The 21,207-nt window shown below is 39.9% G+C and overlaps 1 protein-coding gene across 1 annotated transcript in view; it reads left to right on the top strand.

Annotated features, from left to right (window-relative positions):
• Positions 1–21,207, top strand: part of SEC23IP (SEC23 interacting protein) — a 22,048-nt gene extending 841 nt beyond the window's left edge. Inside the window, exons 2-19 of the mRNA XM_053983213.1 lie at positions 2,842–3,365; positions 4,773–4,968; positions 5,856–6,049; positions 6,808–6,897; positions 8,035–8,155; positions 8,497–8,586; positions 9,215–9,356; positions 10,562–10,770; positions 11,383–11,501; positions 12,058–12,228; positions 12,610–12,705; positions 12,884–13,090; positions 13,245–13,400; positions 13,970–14,072; positions 14,994–15,179; positions 15,621–15,783; positions 17,755–17,855; positions 20,027–21,207. Of these exons, the coding sequence (XP_053839188.1) occupies positions 2,842–3,365; positions 4,773–4,968; positions 5,856–6,049; positions 6,808–6,897; positions 8,035–8,155; positions 8,497–8,586; positions 9,215–9,356; positions 10,562–10,770; positions 11,383–11,501; positions 12,058–12,228; positions 12,610–12,705; positions 12,884–13,090; positions 13,245–13,400; positions 13,970–14,072; positions 14,994–15,179; positions 15,621–15,783; positions 17,755–17,836 (2,849 nt within the window). The 3' untranslated portion in view covers positions 17,837–17,855; positions 20,027–21,207. The remainder of the gene's footprint in view (positions 1–2,841; positions 3,366–4,772; positions 4,969–5,855; positions 6,050–6,807; positions 6,898–8,034; positions 8,156–8,496; positions 8,587–9,214; positions 9,357–10,561; positions 10,771–11,382; positions 11,502–12,057; positions 12,229–12,609; positions 12,706–12,883; positions 13,091–13,244; positions 13,401–13,969; positions 14,073–14,993; positions 15,180–15,620; positions 15,784–17,754; positions 17,856–20,026) is intronic.

Raw genomic sequence — 21,207 nt, 5'->3', positions numbered from 1 at the left:
GACCTTTGAAGGTCCCTTTTAACCCAAACCGTTTTATGCTGAGTCTTCAAGACTTCATTTCAGCACTGTTGTATCTTAACTAAAATAAGTATTAATACAGCTGGATACCAGTGTAGTACTTCTCTGTAGATTTAATAAAATGTTTGCCAAGTATGGCTTTGGAATATTTTTTTAGATCAACTACATTTTTTGGATAGGAGGGATAAAAGCATTACAATATTGCTTCTACTTACTTGAGGTATCTAGGTAGTTGATAAATTTACTAATTCCTTTGTGCAAGCCTCATAGTTTTTCTTTCATGCAAATACACATTTTTTCATTAAGAAAATAAAACAATTTTCAAGTGCTGATCTGGCTAGTAGCTTTACACAAATGGCTGTCCTGGCAATTTCCTGAACATTTTGAAGCCAGCTGAGGATAAAATCTGATGGGATTTGATTAATGTGGTGAAACTTATTCTCTCTGTGTGACTTAAAATTTGATCAGGTGAGGATTCATGGTCTTGTAGGTGGAGTGAATTTCAGTGTCAGAGGTTGTGCCCCATTCTGTGTCAGTCCAAGTAAGGCCCATGTCCTGTTAAATGTTCTGTTTCCACAGTCAAGTGTACTCACCATCTGTCCAACGAGGTGTTGTTGGGATCTCCCTGCCGAGTGGAATATTTTGTATTTGTAATCATAATTTTTAATTGTGTAAATGTAGTAAGAATCAATCCAGGGATTTGACACCTGTCAGCCAACATTAGGGAGCTGTGTGCAGTCCTTCATTTGTTTATCTGTCTCCAAGCGTGATTAGGTGGTGGTTTGAGCTATGCAGTTTGACAGAAAGATGCATTCTCTGTCTCAGGTGTGGGTGATGTAACCCATATATTTACTGTAAGATGGGAGGAGTCTTCCTAGAGACAACGTGGACTGATGCCACTTGTGGTTGTCTGGTGGCAGTCTGTGAATGACAAAGTTCTGCCTCGTGTGGGGAGGGATCTACAGGAGGCTGGCACAGTCACAGGTGAAGAAAGGCTGTTCTGTGCATGGGGAGAACACACATCAAAGCTGTACGCTCATTTTTTAACCTTTGTACGACGTGCTTGTTTTTACAACATAGTTTTTGCAAAATTAGAAGAAGTCCAGATAAACAGTAGCATTTTGTGTTGGAAAACTGCGCGTGCGTGCATATATACCTATAGGGTTTTTTTTAGGCAGAACTTTTGCCACCCTTATTTTGCAAGGAAAGCTGCACTTAGGCTTAAATCTCCAAAACCTATTTGAAACTGGAGAATAGTGGGTGCTTTGTGAAGGCTAAAAGCCCTGAGAGCTCTTGGGCACACTGCTGCATGTTTATGGTGGCCTGACACGGTGAGGTGAAGGGCCTGCTCTGCTGCCAGTTGTTTGGGAAAGCTGAGAGTTGACAGTGTGGTTTGCAGTGTGCTTCTCTCTGTCCCACTGTGTTTATGAAATGTGAAAGACCTTTCTTTAGTATGCTGAGACCTTTTATTTAGTATAAATGGCTTATGCTTGCAGCTGGGAGATGATTCCCAGGCGTGACTTCAGAGTGGTCACTGGGTATAAGTGGTTTCAGCATTCTCCACACAGAGATTTTGGCTTTGTTCCTCAAAGTGGGATCAAGTGCTGTAAGGGAAAGCAAGAGGAATTTGAGGCAGGTGATGCCTCAAATTGACACAGTCTGCACAGACTAAATAAAAGAGGGTTAAAATAGTTATTTTTAATCTTGGCAGCTGCCTCTTTTATGATTAATTAATTAGAACAGCAGCTTCCTAGGGAAACTTCTCTGTGGATTCCCCTGTACTCCCTTGATGCTCCCTATTACAGTTGTGTTGGCTGTGGATAAAGGCATTTGCTGTTGGCTGCTCGCAGCTGCAGGGACTCTTGGTCTCTGCCTGGGGACTGAGCAGCAGAGATGCTCTGTGGTGTCTTCCCCACAGCCTGGCATCATTTGATTGCCAGGCAGGTGAAACACTGCTGGTTTCTGCAGATGGCACTGACTCCTTGCAAGGTGCTGTTCCCTCAGGAGGCAGTGCTGCTTGGGCCATCACAGCCTGAGGTAAGCTTGCTGTGAGACCTCAAATCATGACAAACCTCCTTTGTTCCCACTTGTTCCTAGATCACTGCCAAATAGAAAACTGGGATTGATCAGGACTTTGATTTATTTTCCCCATGTGAAGGGGCATTCATGGCCTTGCGTATTTTTAAATCCTCTCTTGCAATTATGCAGAATGATTTTTCTGCATGAGAGATGTGGCTTTTATGCAAGTCTAGAGTAGGATTTTTAGAGAGAACTGGACTAAGTCCTGCTCATTAAGTGGCTTGGGATCATGAATTATGGCCACTTTGCAAACAGATGAGAAACCTTGAGAGGGCTCTGCTGAAGGTGCAGGCAAGAATGGATGGTTTAACCTGTAAGTTTGGCCTATTATGAATGTTTTTAAGCTCTATCCTAAAAATAGGAGCATAAAGTCCTATGCATAGTAGCTGTTTTCATGGTGAAAGGATATGAACCAAGGTTGTTGCATTTGAGGGATAAGTGAAGTTGGGATTTTAGTGCCTGCCAAATTGCCCTGGGAAAGTCCTGACTCCAGTTATATTTTGGTTTCTTATTTAATATTTGTTGCTTTTTCTGTGCACACTGAGTGACTTTGATGGTCCACTTTAAATGTTCTTGAAGACTTGGTATTTTTTGTTTCATTTTATGATGTGCTGAATCAAGGATGTGTAAACTTTATGGGGGCCAACAGTTTTGGCCATAGCTGATGGTGTTACAGAACATTTTGACCCCATACAGTGATTTGAAGGTCTCACAAGGTCTCTGGTGATCCTTTTGTTTTTGCAGATGATTCTGCAGACGTTGGGGAAGAGGACAGCTTCTTGGGTCAGACATCAGCCAGCCCCAACCCTCCACAGACTTTCAGCTACTTCTCTCAAGTTCCCAGCAGCAGTGATCCCTTTGGGAGTATTGGACAGCCACCCTTAACAACTGTTTCAACACCTGTTGGAGCACCAGCCTTCTCCAGACCTCCCACTTCACTTCCACTCGTGTCTGGGTCCCAGGATGGGCAAAATGCCTTTTCACCACATATTCCCAAATCCCAGTCTTACAGTGCACCACCCACTTCCCAGGTGGGAATGGTGCCGTACCAGCCCCCTCAGCAGAGCTGTCCCCCACCTGCCAGCACTGCCCTGCCCACGGGGACCCCACAGCAGCAGGGCTACAACCCCTACAGACACACCACGCTGAGCAGCAGGGCCAACCCCTACCTCACCCCACCCCAGCTGCAGCAGAGCCACCCCCCTGCCACAGCGTCCCCTGTGCCACCCGTGCAGATGTACCAGACACCCCCAGGGCCACTGACACAGGTACGTGACTCCTTCTGGCTACCACAGCAAAACAAGTCACTTTCCTCTTTCAGCTGTGTATTTAATCTTTTGAAGATTTTTCTTCTCTGCAAAAAACCCCAGAAGAAGTCTTGAACCATTTGCAACAGCAAAAGCTTTTCACTAGAAGTAGCTTGGAACTGTTGTTGCAGGAAAACTTCCTGATCTTTGAAGTGAGTGTACCCTGAGGCTGTAGCTCTGTGAGCCTCTGGGCATCAGAAACAAAGCCAGGCTGTGAAGTTCTGTTGCTCTTTTCTGTGGATTTCTGAGTTTGCTGAGTTTCAGCTGTGCTGCTGTATTTTTCGTGCCCCAGCTTTAAATCAGGTCATTCAGCCATTTCAAAGATATGGGCTAAAATCTCTTTTTAAGCTGGTTTTGTTGGTGAAGCCAGAATTTTTTGAAGCTAAGTCACATAAAATTGTCAACAAATTCTTTGAAACACATTGGTTGAGGATTTAGTGTGATATAAAGCAATAATCTTCATTGTTTTCTACCTGCACAAAAGCATTATTAAAGTAATGCCAATGGGTTAATAAAACCTAGCACGTTTGCCTTGAAAATAGCAAAAACTGTTTTTATTTTTGCCTGAGCTATTGTTATATTTCTGTTATCATGAATAAAGAATGTGAAGGTTATATAATGACAAAACATAGCAAAGACAGTAGAACCTCAACAGTGCAATTTTAGATTGTATAATTTCAGAACTTCTATATATTGGATTTTATATATTATACAATATTTTGCTGCCCTTTTTTTTCCCGTTTTAATGTATCATCAACCAGTGCAGTTGCTACTGCTGACATCACTTGCTTTTAGTTGTACTGACTGGGATTTTTCTACAATTTGTATGAAATCAACTTTATGTAGGCTGCAGACTTTTCAAAATCAGTTACTTTTGTTGTGCCACTGATGCTACATTTGAGTTTGGAATCTGCCTGTTCTGGTCACTTTGCAGGAAGAGAGCTATTGCTGAAGTGGCCACTTGTTAAAATTGGGAGTCTTTATGCAAAAGCATAATTATGTGTAAATTAACAATGTGAAGAATGTTTTTATTTTCATGTCAAATTTTGTGGTTGTAACAAATAAGTTCAGCTCTTTTGAAAATTTAAGAGAATATTGGAAATCTCACTGGTTTTAGATAATCATGATGCTAAACCATGGCAGTTTTTAACAGTGTTTGTGGAAATGAAATACACATTCTTTCTCAGTTTGAGAAGGTGTAATTTCTCAAACACATGATAAAGTGGACAATATTTTTAGAATGGAAGGTAATGTTCTTGGGAGGAAAGCATGTTAGAAATAAAGGTTCAGAGTATTCCCTGTGGCAAAATATAGAAGAGCTCTGTAAAAACCCTGTGAGACTGAGGTGCTGAGCTCATCTCTTTTCAGTTTCCACCATCCCAGTCCCAGCTCCAGCCTGCCAGGCCTGCAGGGCCCCTGGTCCCAGCCCCTCCTGTGCTGCTGCAGAACCAATACGAGCCAGTTCAGCCCCACTGGTTCTACTGTAAGGAGGTGGAGGACAAGCAAATATGGATGCCATTCAGCATTCTGGATTCTGCAAAACTAGAGGAGGTCTATAATTCTGGTAAGTCCTGCCTTATCCAGAGGTGAGCAGAGGGACTAAAGGAAAATATTGGGATAATGGCACTCATGTGTGTGGCAGTAATAAGTAATGTTTTGAAGATGTGTTTTGTGCCACTTAATTTATTTCACTGACATCATCACTGCTTGATATTGTGGTCTCAGTGTTGAGATGTACCATCCCAAATAGGTATCAGATTTTCATATAGAACACCTCGCTGTGTCTTGGGTTGCCTTTTTGTTAAATTGTCAGTTCTGGAATAAATGTTTGTATTTGGGAGTTTTTCCAAGCTTTTTGTTGTGTACAGAGCATATGGAAGCATTCTAGAAGCATCACAGTGTTACAAAGCTTCTCTGCCATGGTGTGACTGTCAGTCCTAATGGCCTAATATTGATCACAGCAGTGGCTGGGGCTGGGCTGGGAGAGCAGAGATGTGTTAGTGTGGTAAATATGTGTGGCTGTGTGTCCCAGTCCAGCCTGACCCACCCTGAGAGCATGGTGCTGAGCACAAGGCAGAGATGTGTTAGTGTGGTAAGCACATCTGGCTGTGTGTCCCAGTCCAGCCTGACCCTGAGAGCGTGGTGCTGAGCACAGAGCAGAGATGTGTTAGTGTGGTAAGCACATGTGGCTGTGTGTCCCAGTCCAGCCTGACCCTGAGAGCGTGGTGCTGAGCAGAGAACAGAGATGTGTTAGTGTGGTAAGCACGTGTGGCTGTGTGTCCCAGTCCAGCCTGACCCTGAGAGCGTGGTGCTGAGCAGAGAACAGAGATGTGTTAGTGTGGTAAGCACGTGTGGCTGTGTGTCCCAGTCCAGCCTGACCCTGAGAGCGTGGTGCTGAGCAGAGAACAGAGATGTGTTAGTGTGGTAAGCACGTGTGGCTGTGTGTCCCAGTCCAGCCTGACCCTGAGAGCGTGGTGCTGAGCACGGACGGCGGTCGCTACGACGTCTTCCTGTACGAGCGCGTGAGGAAAGCCGTGTACTGGGACGAGGAGCCCTCAGAAGTGAGGCGCTGCCTGTGGTTCTACAAGGGAGACAAGGACAGCCGCTTCATCCCTTACACTGAGGACTTCAGTGACAAGTTGGAGGTTAGTAAGTCGCAGAGACCTTGTGAGTTCATTGTGTTAATCACCTTAGAAACAGTTCTTTCTGTTTCATGAAGATGATTTTCAGAGTGCACTTTCTGGAACATAAGAGGAGTGTCTAGAAGGCCACATTGCTCCTGCATCAGTCCTGCACTGCTGTGATCTAAAATCTATTGAAGCCGTGCGACCCCCTACACTGGGAATAACGTGCTCTGACTCCATGTTGCAGAAGGCTGAATAAATTGCTTTTATTAAGCTAAATTATATTACATTAATACTATACTATACTAGAACTACGTGATACTAAAAAGATACTCAAGAAAAACCCATGACTGTCTGGAGACAGTCAAGACACAGCTTTGACCCAATTGGCCAATCAATCCAAACAACCATCACTGGTATCCAATTAACAAATCACACTTCAGTAAACAATCTCCATAACACATTCCACATGTGCTAAACAGGAGCAGTGAATAGAGATAAGAATGGTTTTCTCTTTCTCTGAGCTTTCTCACTGCATCTTACAGCTTCCCTGGAAAAATCCTGGGAGAGAGAATCATGTTTCTCTCTGTTCAGAGAATGTGAATACCACAAAAATCTGCTTGAGTAGTTTTATGTGTTTATGTAGTAGTAGTAGTTTGAGTAGTTGTACATTTTTATATGAAGAAAGTTATGTGAATTTTAACTGTAGTATTACATGAGGCCACAAAATGCTGAGAAGGTTGCCATGCTGATTTTGTGTACCTTGTTTTCTGTTTCAGGCAGAATATAAAAGGGCTGTAACTACAAATCAATGGCATCGGCGACTTGAATTTCCAAATGGGGAGACAATTGTCATGCATAATCCTAAGGTAATGGATTTTGGCTATTGTGTCTTGCAGATTCATTAAGGGGGAGCGGGCAAATGGATGGAAACATAAATTGAATGTGGTCTTAATCTTGCATAAAACATACCAGTTGTTTGTTCTAGGTGTGTGTGCATTAAAGATGATCAAGTTTACAGAGCACTGAACTTGTGCTTGCTTCAGTGTGCTGTCATGTGGTTAAAAGACAGTGCTTTCTGAAACCTAAAGAGAATAAGGGTTTGCATAGTAAATATTTTGGCTAAGGATAACTGGCAGCAAATGGTAAGCAATTTGAATTTGTTTAACCTCAGTCTGTACCAAATGAAATTAAAACAAAGAGCTTTCATGTGGAGAAGAGCATTAATCTAGCTATAAGGTAAATAGTTTCCTTAGGGCCTGAGAAGGTTTCTGCTTATTTTCAGGCCATGAGAAAGTATAGCAAGACAAGTTTTAAAAGTGAACAGTCTCATGTGATTAAAACATGGACTTCAGCCTTATTGTTCAATACTATTAACTGTTCACAGATACAGTAATTAATACACAGAACTCTCCAAGGGACAGAAAGGATCATGGTTGCTCCTACTTAAAGTGTTTAATAATCCTGGTTAGGGAATTCTGTCCAGTAAAAATCTAGAGAAGGAGCATTTAAAGCACTTGATGTCATAAATATGAGTTGAGACTATAAACAACTGTACTACTGAATTACTCACTTTTTAGTGTTTTTGGACTACTTCAGATGCTGTTCTTTCCTTAAAAGCACTGCACTTATTTTTTTTCCATTTTCTCCTTGTGATAGGAGAAAATACCTATAAATCAGGTAGTATTTAATTTCCTCACATTAGCAGTAATCTGCTAAGGAAGAGTGGATACTGGAGACTAGGAAGGAGGAGCTTGAATAATGCTTGGCTGAGGAGTTAAAATGGTTCAGAATCACTGAGCAGGCCCAGCTTCTTCACCTAGTAGTTACTTTGAGTCATCTGTTTGCTTTTCACACTAATGAGGATTTTGTGGAAGAAAACATGTGATTTTCAGATGCAAGGTAAAGCAATCAAAAAGTATGTTCAACCATGCAGTGCTTTCAGACTAACATTATGAGTCATGAGGTTTTTCTGTGGTTGGAATTGGACACTCTATTTGTTGCAGGTCATAGTTCAGTTCCAGCCTTCTGCCTCACCAGATGAATGGGGCACCACTCAAGATGGGCAGGCAAGGCCAAGGGTGGTGAAACGTGGAATTGATGATGACCATGATGAGATTCCTGATGGTAGGTGATGAGATTCCTGGTGTACTTGGCTCTGCACTGGGAGCAGTCAGTTTGGATCTGTGCAGAAGCTGGACAATAGTGGGTGGAGTGGCTGTGTGCTGTTCGTGCCTGGAGTCTAAAGGTTAAATTTAGTCCTTCATCTCAGCTGTTTGCTGAGGTTATCTGGTTTTGGGGTATTTTAATCAAAGGAGTCCTGTGGGCTCTGTTATGTTCTGGACCATGTCATGTAATAGGTTTTATTAAACAAGTGTGTATTACACTTGCTAGACACTGAACTTGACTCCTGCTGTACATATTGGTACTCTGAATGTTTTCCTTTTTTTTTTTTTTTTTTTCTACAGGAGAAATGTCCCAAATTGACCATCTGGTATTTATGGTTCATGGCATAGGTCCTGTATGTGACTTGAGGTTTAGAAGCATTGTTGAATGTGGTAAGTTTGGGCTTGCATAATGAGCAGTTGTATTCTTGCTGTTCAAATGTGGCTTTCTCTAGCTCATATTCAGATAAGCACATCTTTATATTTTTTTTTAAAGAAAAGTCTCTAATGTTAACAAATTCAATTTTTTTCATTATTATTTTCCAAAGGCAGAATCTGTGTTCTGTCAAACTTGAAGCTTTAGCTGTTATTACTAGTACTCAATATCACACTTGTGTGGTGATTTGGGTTTTGGGATATGTGATGAGGGGTTTTTTTGGTTGATTGGATTTTTTGCTTTTTCTTTCTGTGGTGTGAGTGGATGTATTTGCTTTGTGTGGCTTGTGTGTGTGGCGTGGTTCTGTGTTTGCTTTATTTTTTTTAATATACTCTGTTACAACTGAGTAAGTAAAGCAAGCCCTGTCTGGTTATGGAGTGAACAGGCAGTTGTCGTGAGATAAATAGAAGCTTGCTAAAAAATCCACTCTAACAAAAATGTGTACTTTGTTAGAATAGTAATACTTGGAAAGATTTTTCCACTTTCCATCATTTATATTCTGTGAAATTAAGGGGAAGGAGGGATTATTTATGTGTTACTTGAGTACTGCAGCTATCAAATTTTCATTATTCTTTTTCTTCACAGTTGATGATTTTAGGACTGTTTCTCTGAAGTTGTTGCAGACTCACTTCAAGAAGTATTTGGAGGAACGCAAAGTGAGCAGGGTGGAATTCCTTCCAGTTCACTGGCACAGTTCTCTGCATGGAGATGCAACAGGTGTAGACAGGTGAGGTGAGGGTGTTGTTTAATGTTGAAAACATCTTAAAAGCTGCTGTTTAACGGGTTATGGAAAGTGGAGAAAAAGAGCAGTTCATATGCATATGACTGGATTAGAGAGATCTGCAGATTTTTTTAAAATTAACATTTTGATGAGGAGCATTTGGAAAGCTGGAAGGGTGTGAGGAATATCTCTCTTGTTTATTTTCATGCACACAATTTTTCAATACTGGATTTGCATGAGAGTGGCCAATGCATGATACTTGATGATGAGTGAGTGTGTAGAAATTGTGATCACAAGGATGAGGTGTGCACAATTTAGAGTGGAGAGGTTTCTAATCTTTACTTTCCTGCAGTCTGATTGAGTTTGACCCTAGCAGTTATTTCTGAGGAAGGCATTGAGCCCTCTGTCCAGTCCCAGATGAGTGCCTGAATTATGATTAGGCACTTGAGCTAAGGAGTTCTTTATTTGAAGCAAAGTATCTATATTTGGGTAGGAGTGTTACAGCATTTAAAAATCTGTTTTAAATCCCTTCTCTGTGCCTAACCCTTTGCTGTGACTTCACATTTCAAGCTGTTTCCCTTGCTTAAAGCTGGGGAAGTAAAAATTGTGAGGGTGGTGACCTGTGCCACTTAAAGCGATGCTGATGTTCTCCAGACTGTTGTAGCTCAGTCAAATCTCACCATTTGCTTTCCTCCAGCCTTGGTGTTTTATTTGCATTTGTGCACTGCATGAGGAGGGATCTTTACTCTGTTAATCAAACCAGGCAGTCTCAAGTCTGTAGCAATTCCAGTGCAGCTGTCTTGACTCCAGGCAGGCAGATGGTGATGCCAAGCTTTTTCTTCAAAAAGAGAATATTACCATTCTGTGATTCTAATTTTATATGCGAGTTCCTTTTCCTCTTCCACTTCAGTCTGCTCACCAAACTTCCCTGGTACTTTATGAGAACAGTGTTGGAATAGAAAAGAGGTTATTTCAGGCATCCCTTCAGCCTGGAGAGAAAAAAAAAGAGCTGTATCTTTCTCAAATATTACAATCAGCAGGTAGCATTAATGTGTGAATATGCAACGAGGACTGAAGGCTGTATGGTTTTTAAAAATCTCTTTAGAGACCGTTTTTGTAGCATTTACATTGCATTAATTTAAAAAGCTAACAAAGTTCTCACGAGCATTTCTTAAAAGCCTTTCATGCTTTTAACGATTCTCTGTTACCAGGAACATAAAGAAAATCACTTTGCCGAGCATTGGTCGCCTGAGGCACTTCACCAACGAAACGCTGCTCGACATCCTGTTCTACAACAGCCCCACCTACTGCCAGACCATCGTGGATAAAGTGGGCATGGAAATGAACCGCCTGTACGCGCTCTTCATGAGCCGCAACCCCGACTTCAAAGGGGGAGTCTCTGTGGCTGGGCACAGCTTAGGTGATTGTCTGAGGAATGCTGCTTTTAGCCCAAATCAGTTCCTCTTAAAAGGAAAATGCCCCCTTTGTTATGCATAAAACTCAAATTAGCTGTTAGGGCATGGCTGTCTTTCAGAAAACAGCTGACAAACTCCTCTCAACAGCTGAGTTTATCAGGCTTTGAGAGAAAGTTACTTCCCTTCATGAAAACTTAGTGTCTAATCTGTGTTTAAAAGTTAACAGGTTATCGGGTGTCTTGTTAGGTGGGTGTCTATGTCTCAGAACCCCCACTTAGTAAAAGTACAATCAGTTTTTGGAAGGTAGAATAAGTGTTAGAGCAGAATATTGGCATACTGGTTTGGACTGGAACTTTTCCTCCAGCACATCAAACAGTCTCAGGAGTTTAAGGAAAAATAGTTTAGTCATGGCAACTACATAAAGCATGAACAGGGAAGAAAAGGGGTTGCTTTTAGCTGAGAGTGATTATATTCAAGTTAATATATGGGTATTTTAATTCAGCCATCTCTTAGTCAAACTATACTGTGACATTACTATTGCATATAAATCTTGCTCAAGATTGAGGGATAAGAAAACCTGATACTTTTCCCAAATCAACTCTAATTCCTGTTTGCAGGTTCCTTAATTCTATTTGACATACTGTCTAACCAGAAGGACTTGGCTTCATCAGTAAATTCTGGACCATTCTCTGGTGTTAATGGGAGTGTGAAGGACGTGGCTGTTCATGATAAACAGGTAATTTGCATGCTGGTCTTTCCAGGCCTATAGATCTGAAATTTTCAGTCATTTTTTTCTTAACTTTTCAGAATTTATTAACTGATCCCAGTTTGTGGGTTTTGATAGTACATTTAAACATGTTAATGGAAATATTGTCATTTCTCAGGACAAATTGATTAGATTTCTCAAGTTTCATGTAGGCCAGTAATGAGATTTGGTGGTGAACATCAGCTTTGACCCTTGTGAACATGTAACTTGGTCTAACAGTAAGTGATGGGGCAGATGTATAAAAGGGAAAGAATCTGGGTTTAGACTAGAAATGGTGACCAGTTGTTTGAGGAATAAAAGGGAGCATTTTTGAGTGTGTTGTCTCTCATAGTAAATTTTAAATATTTATTTTGCAGGTCTATTTTAGTGGAAAGTCTGTATCCTGCTTCACTGAAAATGGATATATATTTACAGAGCTTGCTTGATAATGTTTTTAAGAGAAAATAGTTAAATTTGGTTTTACTTGCTGCTTACTGGTTTTCCACGGTTAGAGGGTGTGATTCTGTTTGTGTGCTGTTTTGTTGAGATGACTGAAGATACCAGTTCCTTGGGCTCCTCCATTGCTACTTCTGCTGATGACCTTTGTGAGGCTGAAGCAGAGGAGGATGTTCCCACTCTGCAGAAGACTCTGGAAATGCTCAGTTTGTCAGAGTATGCCAGCACCTTCGAAAAGGAGCGGATTGACATGGAGTCTCTGGTACAGAAACGTTCACTTGACTTCTAGGGGCTACCCAGGGAATGGAGGTTTATGTTAGGGTTTCCTTCTTGTTGTTTTGTTTTTCCTTTCACTTCTGTGGCCATGACAGCAGTTGCAAGATAATCAATGCATGACTTGAAGACTGAGTGTTCTGCAGCTCTTACTGTTTCTTCTTGATGTGGTGCATCCATCCAGTTATGTTAAGGCACTTTGTGTGATGTCTTCTTAAGTTTTTGTATTTTCTGTAGCTTTATAAACTGACTTAACAAATTCATAAATCATTGTCAGTATGAAATTATTCATTTTACTAGAAAAGTTATAAGTACTTTTTCTACTAGAAAAATATATTTTGATGTGTGTGTTCGGTGTTTGTTTCTTTAGCTCATGTGTACAGTCGATGACCTGAAGGAGATGGGGATACCTCTTGGACCTAGAAAGAAAATAGCTAATTTTGTAAAAGACAGAGCAGCCAAGCAGGTAAATACATATTTCAGGATGGAAATTAAAAGTTGTTAAGCAAATGTAACTGACTTCCTTGCTGTGGAGTAGCTTCTATTCTTGAACACTCTTGTTAACATCCTGAATATATTAAAGGAATTTTGACAGCTGTGAAATTAACCTTTTTTCTCCCTAACTTTAAAACTTTTCTCAAAAGGAACAGAAGAAAGCAGTAGCAGAAAGGAAAGCAGTGCTGGCTGCCACACTCCAGACTCAAGAAGACACCCAGAAATCAAAAGAGGCAATTTCTTCTGTCTCACCTTCAGAGTCTGGTCAGATGCACTCAAAGAGGAAGCTCCCAGTTGGTGCATCTGTGTCTTCTGTGAACATTGACTATGAGTATTTTGAAGTTGGAACTGGCCAGGTGAGACTGTGTAGATCTAAATGATTTGAACAATTTAAAGGATTTGATCAATCCTCTCTTTTCACTATAATTTTTTTTAATGTTGATGACCTTTTGCTAGTTCCTTTGAAGCTGACAGTTCTGAGAGATGATGTGTCTGATTTCTGTCTGTTAGGTTTCTGTGGTTTACAGTGCACTGGACTTTGAACCAGATATTTTCTTTGCTCTTGGTTCCCCTATTGGTGTGTTCCTTACTGTGAGGGGTGTGGAGAAGATTGATGAAAACTACAGACTCCCTACCTGCAAGGGGTTCTTCAATATCTATCACCCAGTGAGTAGCACTGCTTTTGACATTTGATTTCAGTTGAGGTAGATGGCAAGAAAGGCAGAATACTGAGTTCTACCTTCTGAGCATTACGCCTCTTGTTCCCCTATGTACATTTCCTAAAACACTTCCAAGCATGGGTTGTTTTCATAATATTTGCCTCGTTTCTTTTCAGAATTAAGGAAGTTTTTTTTGGTGGGAGTTGTTAGGGTTTTTTTTCATTAGTTTGAGGCCACTCTTGTAGATTTTTATGGAATATTTGTATATTTACATGCAGTGTTTGTTCTTCTCTGTCTCATTTTGTTTAACAATTTAAGGTTGATAAGAGATTGAGTGCAAGGAAATCTTGTTGTTGTGTTTCCTCATTAGAATCTCTTTCTGTAGGAGAACAAGACCAAAGTAGTTCATGAACCTGCTTAATATGTCATGAACTGAATTTCTGTAAATTCAAATCGTGCAGAATTCAAAAATGGTTGTTTATAATCTATAAATAAATAGGGATTTTTTTTCACTGAGATGTGAGAATTAGAATAATTTTAAAGATAATTAAATGACAATGTGTTGTCTCTTAACAGCTTGATCCAGTAGCTTACAGGTTAGAACCAATGATCATTGAAGACATGGATTTAAAACCAGTTCTCATTCCACATCATAAAGGCAGAAAAAGACTTCATCTGGGTAAAAAGAAAACTTACTTCATATGGATCCTATTCATTAGTTCTTATTTTATGCATTAGAATATTGTAAGACTTTAAGAGATTAATTAATATCCCTGGATATCTGACTCCATATTTTTCCTAAACATCACAGGTGATTTTACCCAGCCCCATAAGTTGGGCATTCACAATTCCATTCAAAAGTAATAATCATTTTTCCTCCAGATTTAACTTTCTCATTACCAAAGTTCCATTAAAACACTGCTGTACGTTGCTTGATCACCTTCATTTCTAAGAAGCTGTGAAGCAGAAACTAAATTTATTGGTGTCCCTAATCTAATGACCACCATGATGTGTTTAACCAGAACCTGTTCAGTGTTGGAAACCCTGAGGGAAAAGGAGGTTCTGGAGCCATTGGAGGGCAGGGACTGATTTTGTTGCTCATGGATGCACATCAGACATTCAGCTCTACTTAAATTTTGCACATCTAATAAGGAAAGTCAGTTTTTCTGTTGTGCAAGTTCAATGACCCCTCCTGAAATCCTCTGTTCAGGCACTTGGAGAGATTCTGCAGCATCTGTCCTTTGGAATTGTCCATTACAGTGGGTCTGCTTTGCTAGACTACACTGATACTTATTTCAGGTTACAACTCTCCAAAAGTGTGTATAGTAAAGGAGAAGAATATGATCTATTGCTCCCTATTGTTTTGACTTTGATCTAGGTGGATTCACTGACCCATTCAGTAAGAAGTCAATTGCATATTAATTGCATTTCACCTAATCTTTTAAAATGGAATAGAGAAGCAGGAAACACACATTATGACATAGCAGGCTTGTTTCCCCTGGTAATTGGGATGTTTATTGAACAGAACTTTTTAATTCTGCTTTTAGTTGGTAATTTGAAATCTTCTGAAGTACATTTTTGTGTGTTTTTTCTTTCTCAGAGCTGAAAGACTCTCTGTCTCGGATGGGATCTGATCTGAAGCAGGGCTTTATTAGCTCTTTGAAGAGTGCGTGGCAGACCCTTAATGAATTTGCACGTGCTCATACATCTTCAACCCAGCTGCAAGCAGAGCTGGAGAAAGTAGCTAACCAAATTCAAGAGGAGGAAGAAAAGCAGGTGGTGGAAGGTACATGGACACATTATTGGTTTTTCTGTAACTTACTTGTCTCAAGTTGACACTTGAGTATCCCAATGACTGTTTGCTATTGATTTTTCTGACCCTGTAAAGGAGATCGCTGCTGAACACCAGGTTCCCACCAAAGCTGCTCTGTCACTCTCCTCCTCAGCTGGGTGGGGGAGAGGAATTACAATGAAAGCTTTGTGGGTTGGAGTGAGTTCAGGGAGAGATCACTCAGCAGTTACTTCTTAAGCAAACTGTTTAAACTGTTAGGAAAGAAATAAGCCTCGAGTTTAGTAACCTTTCTGAACCATGCTGGGCAGTTCAGGTTCTTATTGTCTTATCACAAACACTTGGAAATTACAGCAGAAAAAATGGGTAATATTTCTTAATTACAGTCAAGCAGGCTGTGCTTGAAAATACTTTCAATGTGAAACTCTTTGATTTTAGTTGAGAAGATCAATGAAAGTCCAGACCCTCCAAAAGATGAAGATGTTTCGGTGAAGGTTGGGATGCTGAATGGAGGGCGTCGCATTGATTATGTTCTACAAGAGAAACCAATAGAAAGCTTTAATGAGTACCTGTTTGCTTTGCAGAGTCACCTGTGCTACTGGTAAGGGGAGATATCTGTGATTCCAGAAATACTGCTTAAGGGACACAGTATATGTGATTGTCCAGGAGTGTCAGGCTCAGGGTGTTGTGCTTGAATGTCACTATTTGTTAATCCCATTTCAAAGTAAAATTCTGTGTTAGCAAATAGTGAACAAATCTGTTTGCAATAAAGACATTGCACGCTGTTCTCTTGACCTTTGACACTCCAAACAAACATTTTTAGTAACTGTCATTTTCAAAACAAGGAGAATTCTGGAAGCGTTTTCACAACTGTAGCTTTCAAATAAAACTGTTCATGCAGGATTTTTATTAGACTACAATAAGTGGTAAAACTTTATTGCTTCTTCTGGCAGAGCAAAGGATGTGTGAACTATATTTAACAACACATCTTGGTATGTAATAGCCAACCTTGGGTGTCAGCTGTGAGCTGTGCAAAGGGGGTGTTGGTGAGGGAGGAGTGACTGGTCTCTCTGAATTCAGCAGGTGCTGGACAAAGAGTGCTCTACCTTCTTCCTGAAGGTTTTGATTTTCAGTAGGTAATTTTAGCAGCAGGCGTTTTTTTCCCAGATGTTAAAACACAGCTCTGAAGGTGTTACCTGAAGGTTCTCATTAGAGCCATCATCGGTGGAAGCTCAACACGTGCCAGAGGAGGGGTTCCCGGGCCGCTGTGAGCCCTGGGCTCTGTCGGGGTGACCCGGTGGTGGCAGTGCCGTTCCACCGGCAGAGCTGAAGGGACTGGAATTCCTTCCACAGGGTGGCAGCCGATCACTGCCAGCATTTTAAAAGCTTGGTACCCGTGGCTGTTTTTGTCATTCGAGCAAGGAAGATAAGCACAGTGATTAATGACCCAAATAGGAGAGCATTTTTTTCCTAAGGAATGGTGGGAAAAGCTTTAAATGAAATGCTCTGAGTGTTGGAGAGATTGGAGCTTCTGTGTTGAACCTTCTACTTGCTTGTTTGCTGCTCATTTAATGCAGAGACCATCAAGAAATGTCTGTGCTGAATTGTGGAAAATACATGTATTCCCTTAGCTTGCATCTTTAATTCTGTACTGGTGTTCTGCAAATTATGTTCCTCATGTTTGGAGGATCACAGTTCTGACCATCTCAATCTCCTTCACTGGCTCCCTATATAATTTATTTTGAAAAGCACAGGAAGCTGCCCTCATCTAACAACTCCTGCAGCTCTGTAACTTTGTTAAAATTTGCCTGTTTAACATTGTTATTTTTTATGTTGGTATTGTTAATGTGTGTTTAAATAGCATTTTATAGATGAAGAAGAAAATTAAGTCTCTTCATGTTAACTTTAGATTCAGACAGCCGGAAGCTCTGATTTTGGAAAAGAGGAGGGAAAACAGCCACTTGGAAACATGGCACTTGAATGATACTAATCTTTAAATTATTGGAGAGCTATCTAACATTTCAGTGGCAAGCAAGAGAGGAAGACTGTGGGTGTTTAACATAGTCTGTTTACAATTAGGGGCCTGCCAGTTAGAGAAGAATTAGAATATTGCTGTTAGAACTGGGCTAATTAGTGGAGTGGGACAAAATGAGTAGAATGAAATGTGGACTATATTCAGGAGAAAAAGTGATACATTATTTGAGGAGATTAAGAGGAGGAAGTAACATCAAAGAAGAGGATAGAGGAGGGGATTTAGAGTTGCAGCATAGGAAGTCAGGGAGGACAGGAGGAGGAAATGCCCTAGAAAAAAGGTAAATGCATAGGCTAGGATTGATAGCAGAACTAATTCAAAACTTGGGTAGAATTACAGCTTGAAGGAAGCTGGTAGAGGTAAGGCTATGTTCATAAAAATAAATACTAGGCCAAGAGGTTGTGCAAACTTTTTGGAGATCTGAAATAGGATGGAATGTGACTTAGGAGAATTAGAAAATGGACCATATTGAGCTAACCTTTCCCTCTTTTTTTTCCCTTCCCTTTTTTCCTTTTGTTTTATTTATTTCATTCTTCGTAGGGGATCTGAAGACACTGCCTTGCTGTTTCTCAAAGAGATATACAGAACCATGAATATCAATCCTGAGCAGCCACAGCACTGATGTATAAAAATATGAATTTGTAAGTTTGCTCTAATGTAACTTCTGTGCTCTATCAAATTCAGTTACAGCTTAGATGTCTTTACTTTCCCTTTCTCCTCTGAAGTTTAAATTATGAAGCAGACAGCCGTTAAATGTCATTTTGATTGCAAAAACAATTTCTAAACTTGAATGCAGAGGAAGCCTTTTTCTTCTTCCTTTCATTTCCAGAAGATATCTGATGTTATTGCTTTTGGTACTGGGTAATAATTGCCACTACAAATACAAGCAAAGTATGATCTCTTTCTTATGCTTCTCCCTCAGTTCTGTTGTTCAGGAATAGGAAAATTTGGATATGATGAAACTTTATTTACAGTGCAGTAGATTAAAGAACCCCAAAAGTGTTTCACTGGTGTAATGTAAATACTGGATTGGTTGACCAGTGGTGCACATTTGTCAGCAAAAAGCTGTTTGTCTCCTAAGAAGGTGTCAAACATTGCTATTGATAAAATAATGAGACCCTTATATAGGGCAGTATTTTATTATTTTGTATAGATTAAGAATTTCAGTAGAACGACTGAAATAACACAGCATGGAAATTTGCTTTGAAAAGAAACTAAGCACATGTTACAATTGGGTATCTTAGATCTGAAATATTCTTGCAGGTATTTTTATTTTACGATGTAGGTTTCCAAACTAAGGATCTGTATTGTACCAGTTTGCATCACTGAATGTTACAGAAAAGAAAATACTTTCTTTTGAGAGGCAGGGAAGAAATAATATGCACCTTGCCTTTTTGGAATCATACAAGATAGTTTCTGATGTATTTCTCCATTTTCAGAAGAGCTGATAATGTCAAGGTACATAAATACCCAGCATGAAGAGAAATGCTTGACATTTCAGAGGAATATTTTAGGTATCTTTCATTGCTACCATACAGTTTTAGTACTCTTTTGTAACAGAATGATTCTAATGGTCAGTTGATAGCAGCTTTTTTTTTTTTAAATAAAATGTCAAGGCTGATCAAATGCATTTCTTTAAAGCATGGAGAAGTAAAAGGAAAAAGGCACCAGATGGCTGCACAGCTCTGACAGTGGTGTATCAGTCATCACAATGGCTTATGCAGTCTCAAGTCACAGTTGCAGAATTTTTTCTCTACTTCTATTTCTTTATGATGGCTCTGGTTGAAATCATAGGAATCTCACTGCAAAGGAAATGCCTTTAAGCCTCATTGTAGGGGGGAATGGGGTGTGATGATTTATCAGTGCAGAGCTCAGAGGAGTTTGTTGCTCAGCTGCAACAAACTGGGATAATTGTGTTTTTTTCATTGAGAACTACACTGTTGGGGGACAGTTTAGCAGGGTGTCACACAGCAAAGCACAGTCAGGGAAGTCTAAATCCATCAGGAAGTGCTCAGAATGTCCCCCAGCACTGGCTTGACTGGACAGGGTTTGAGACTGGGATTCAGATACCAGAGGCTTAAATGGGAGGGCAGAATGCACTGAAGTGGTCTCTTGGGAAGGCTGCACACCACAAGACCAGGATCTTTTCCACATGACAAGAAATGTCTTTACATGTGCTGTGGTAAATATTATCTCATCAGAAGGAATCTGGAATTACTGAAGTGGAAAATTCTCCCTCAGTGTTAGCAGTCATGTGGGTTTTTCTCTTTTTTCCTGTTCTTTTCAGACCTTCAAATATGAAGGGTGACAGTGTCAAGGTAATTATTATCAGTGGTGCCTCTGACAGCAACATCCATTTTTATTTTGTATGAGTGACTTGATTTAGATCTTCTAGGAGCTGCTCTTTGTGAAACAGTAGTGTAAGGTTCCATATAAACAATGGAAAGAAGTGTACCAGCAGATTAAACCTTGGACATACAAACTGTCACCATCCTCACTAGGATAATTTATTACCAAAAGCTAAAGAATCTAACAGCTGGTTAAAATGTATAATAAATGACACCCTATTAGCAGTTGTTGTGAGCTTTTTCTGTTTGCAGTTGTAATTGCCAATTTGTGTCCCCAGAAAGTACATTTCAGAGGCTTACTGTATGAAAAGTTTGATTAAAAACATGTATGGATTTTTAGATCTTTTTGAGCCCTCTGGAAATTGAATGGTGGCATATTTAATTTGATTAGTACTACTGCAGGAATAGAAAACCTGATAGATTTCCTATTTCCAATATGTCCATGTTCTGTTCTCTCTGCACAGCCATTCCTGTTGCTCCAGCAGACCTGGTGAAAAACCCTCTGAAGAACATCTGGTATTTTCATAGTTGCATATGAGAGGATAAACATCAGAGGTTTTTTTCCTGCCAGTCCAGAACTTGCTTGGATTCTACCTTCTTGTGTCACTTCAAGCAAACTTAAGTTATGAGATGATCAGGACTGTCATTCAGGAGATGGATGGAATGACACAGTTTTGATCTTAAATCAGCTCAATTGTACCATTGCCAAATGTAAGGTGATTGATGAAGGTTTTTTTGGCATGCAGATCATAACTTCTCTCCTTCAGCTCTCCTGTCTCAGCTGGCTGGCAGACATGCTTTGCCTACCAAGGCAGCATGTCCTTAGTAAAAAGGACTTGATGAGAAACGGCAATAATCTACTTTTCTTGACACATTTGTTCATGCCCCTTTAAGAAATGAAATGTGAACTGAAGTTATAACCATCTTTAATACAGATTACACGAACCAGTTCATATTTACTAAAAACTAGCAACCAGAATAATTTTCTTACTATTGTAAGTGTGATGGAGATTATTTTATAAAGACCTTTTTAAGCCTCTGTTAAGAGTTTTATTGTGGCTTTTTTTTAAGTAAAAATGAACTTTTGCCTTTGAAAATATTAGAAGTTTGTTACAGCTAGTTCAGTGTTCACATATCCTGAAATAAGGAACAATTTGAAATGACATTTTGATCTGGTAATTATAGAATCACAGACTATTGTAAGTTAATTAAGGCAATTTTAGTGAAAGTAGGCTGCAGTTATGAGAACTAAAACACTTACCTTGACCTTGCAGTTTGACATCTCAAAACTGTTACTGTAAATAGGAATGTGAAGCTTATGGGTGCTAGATAATAATCTAGGTCCAGCCCTGCAATCCAGACTCCATTTTCATGAGGTTGGGGTGAGTTAGGTATTGTGAAACTCTTGGAATTAATGTCTCTGAGTACTGAGCTTCTGTAGCTTTCCTCTGGCTTCAATTTACACACACATTGTGGCTTTCCTTAATATTAGTGGCTTAACCTTATTCCTGACTATTTGCCTCTGTTATTGCAGTAAACAAATTTTGAAATGCAATATGTTTTTTTTTTCTTGATATATGTAAAATACACATTATTGTGTATACAAATTGATGGCTGTAATTAAAATTACCTTACTTCCAGTGGG

Source organism: Vidua macroura, chromosome 8 (assembly GCF_024509145.1).
Source record: "Vidua macroura isolate BioBank_ID:100142 chromosome 8, ASM2450914v1, whole genome shotgun sequence".
Lineage (NCBI taxonomy): Eukaryota > Metazoa > Chordata > Aves > Passeriformes > Viduidae > Vidua > Vidua macroura.
This window is presented reverse-complemented; position numbering and strand designations above follow the sequence as displayed.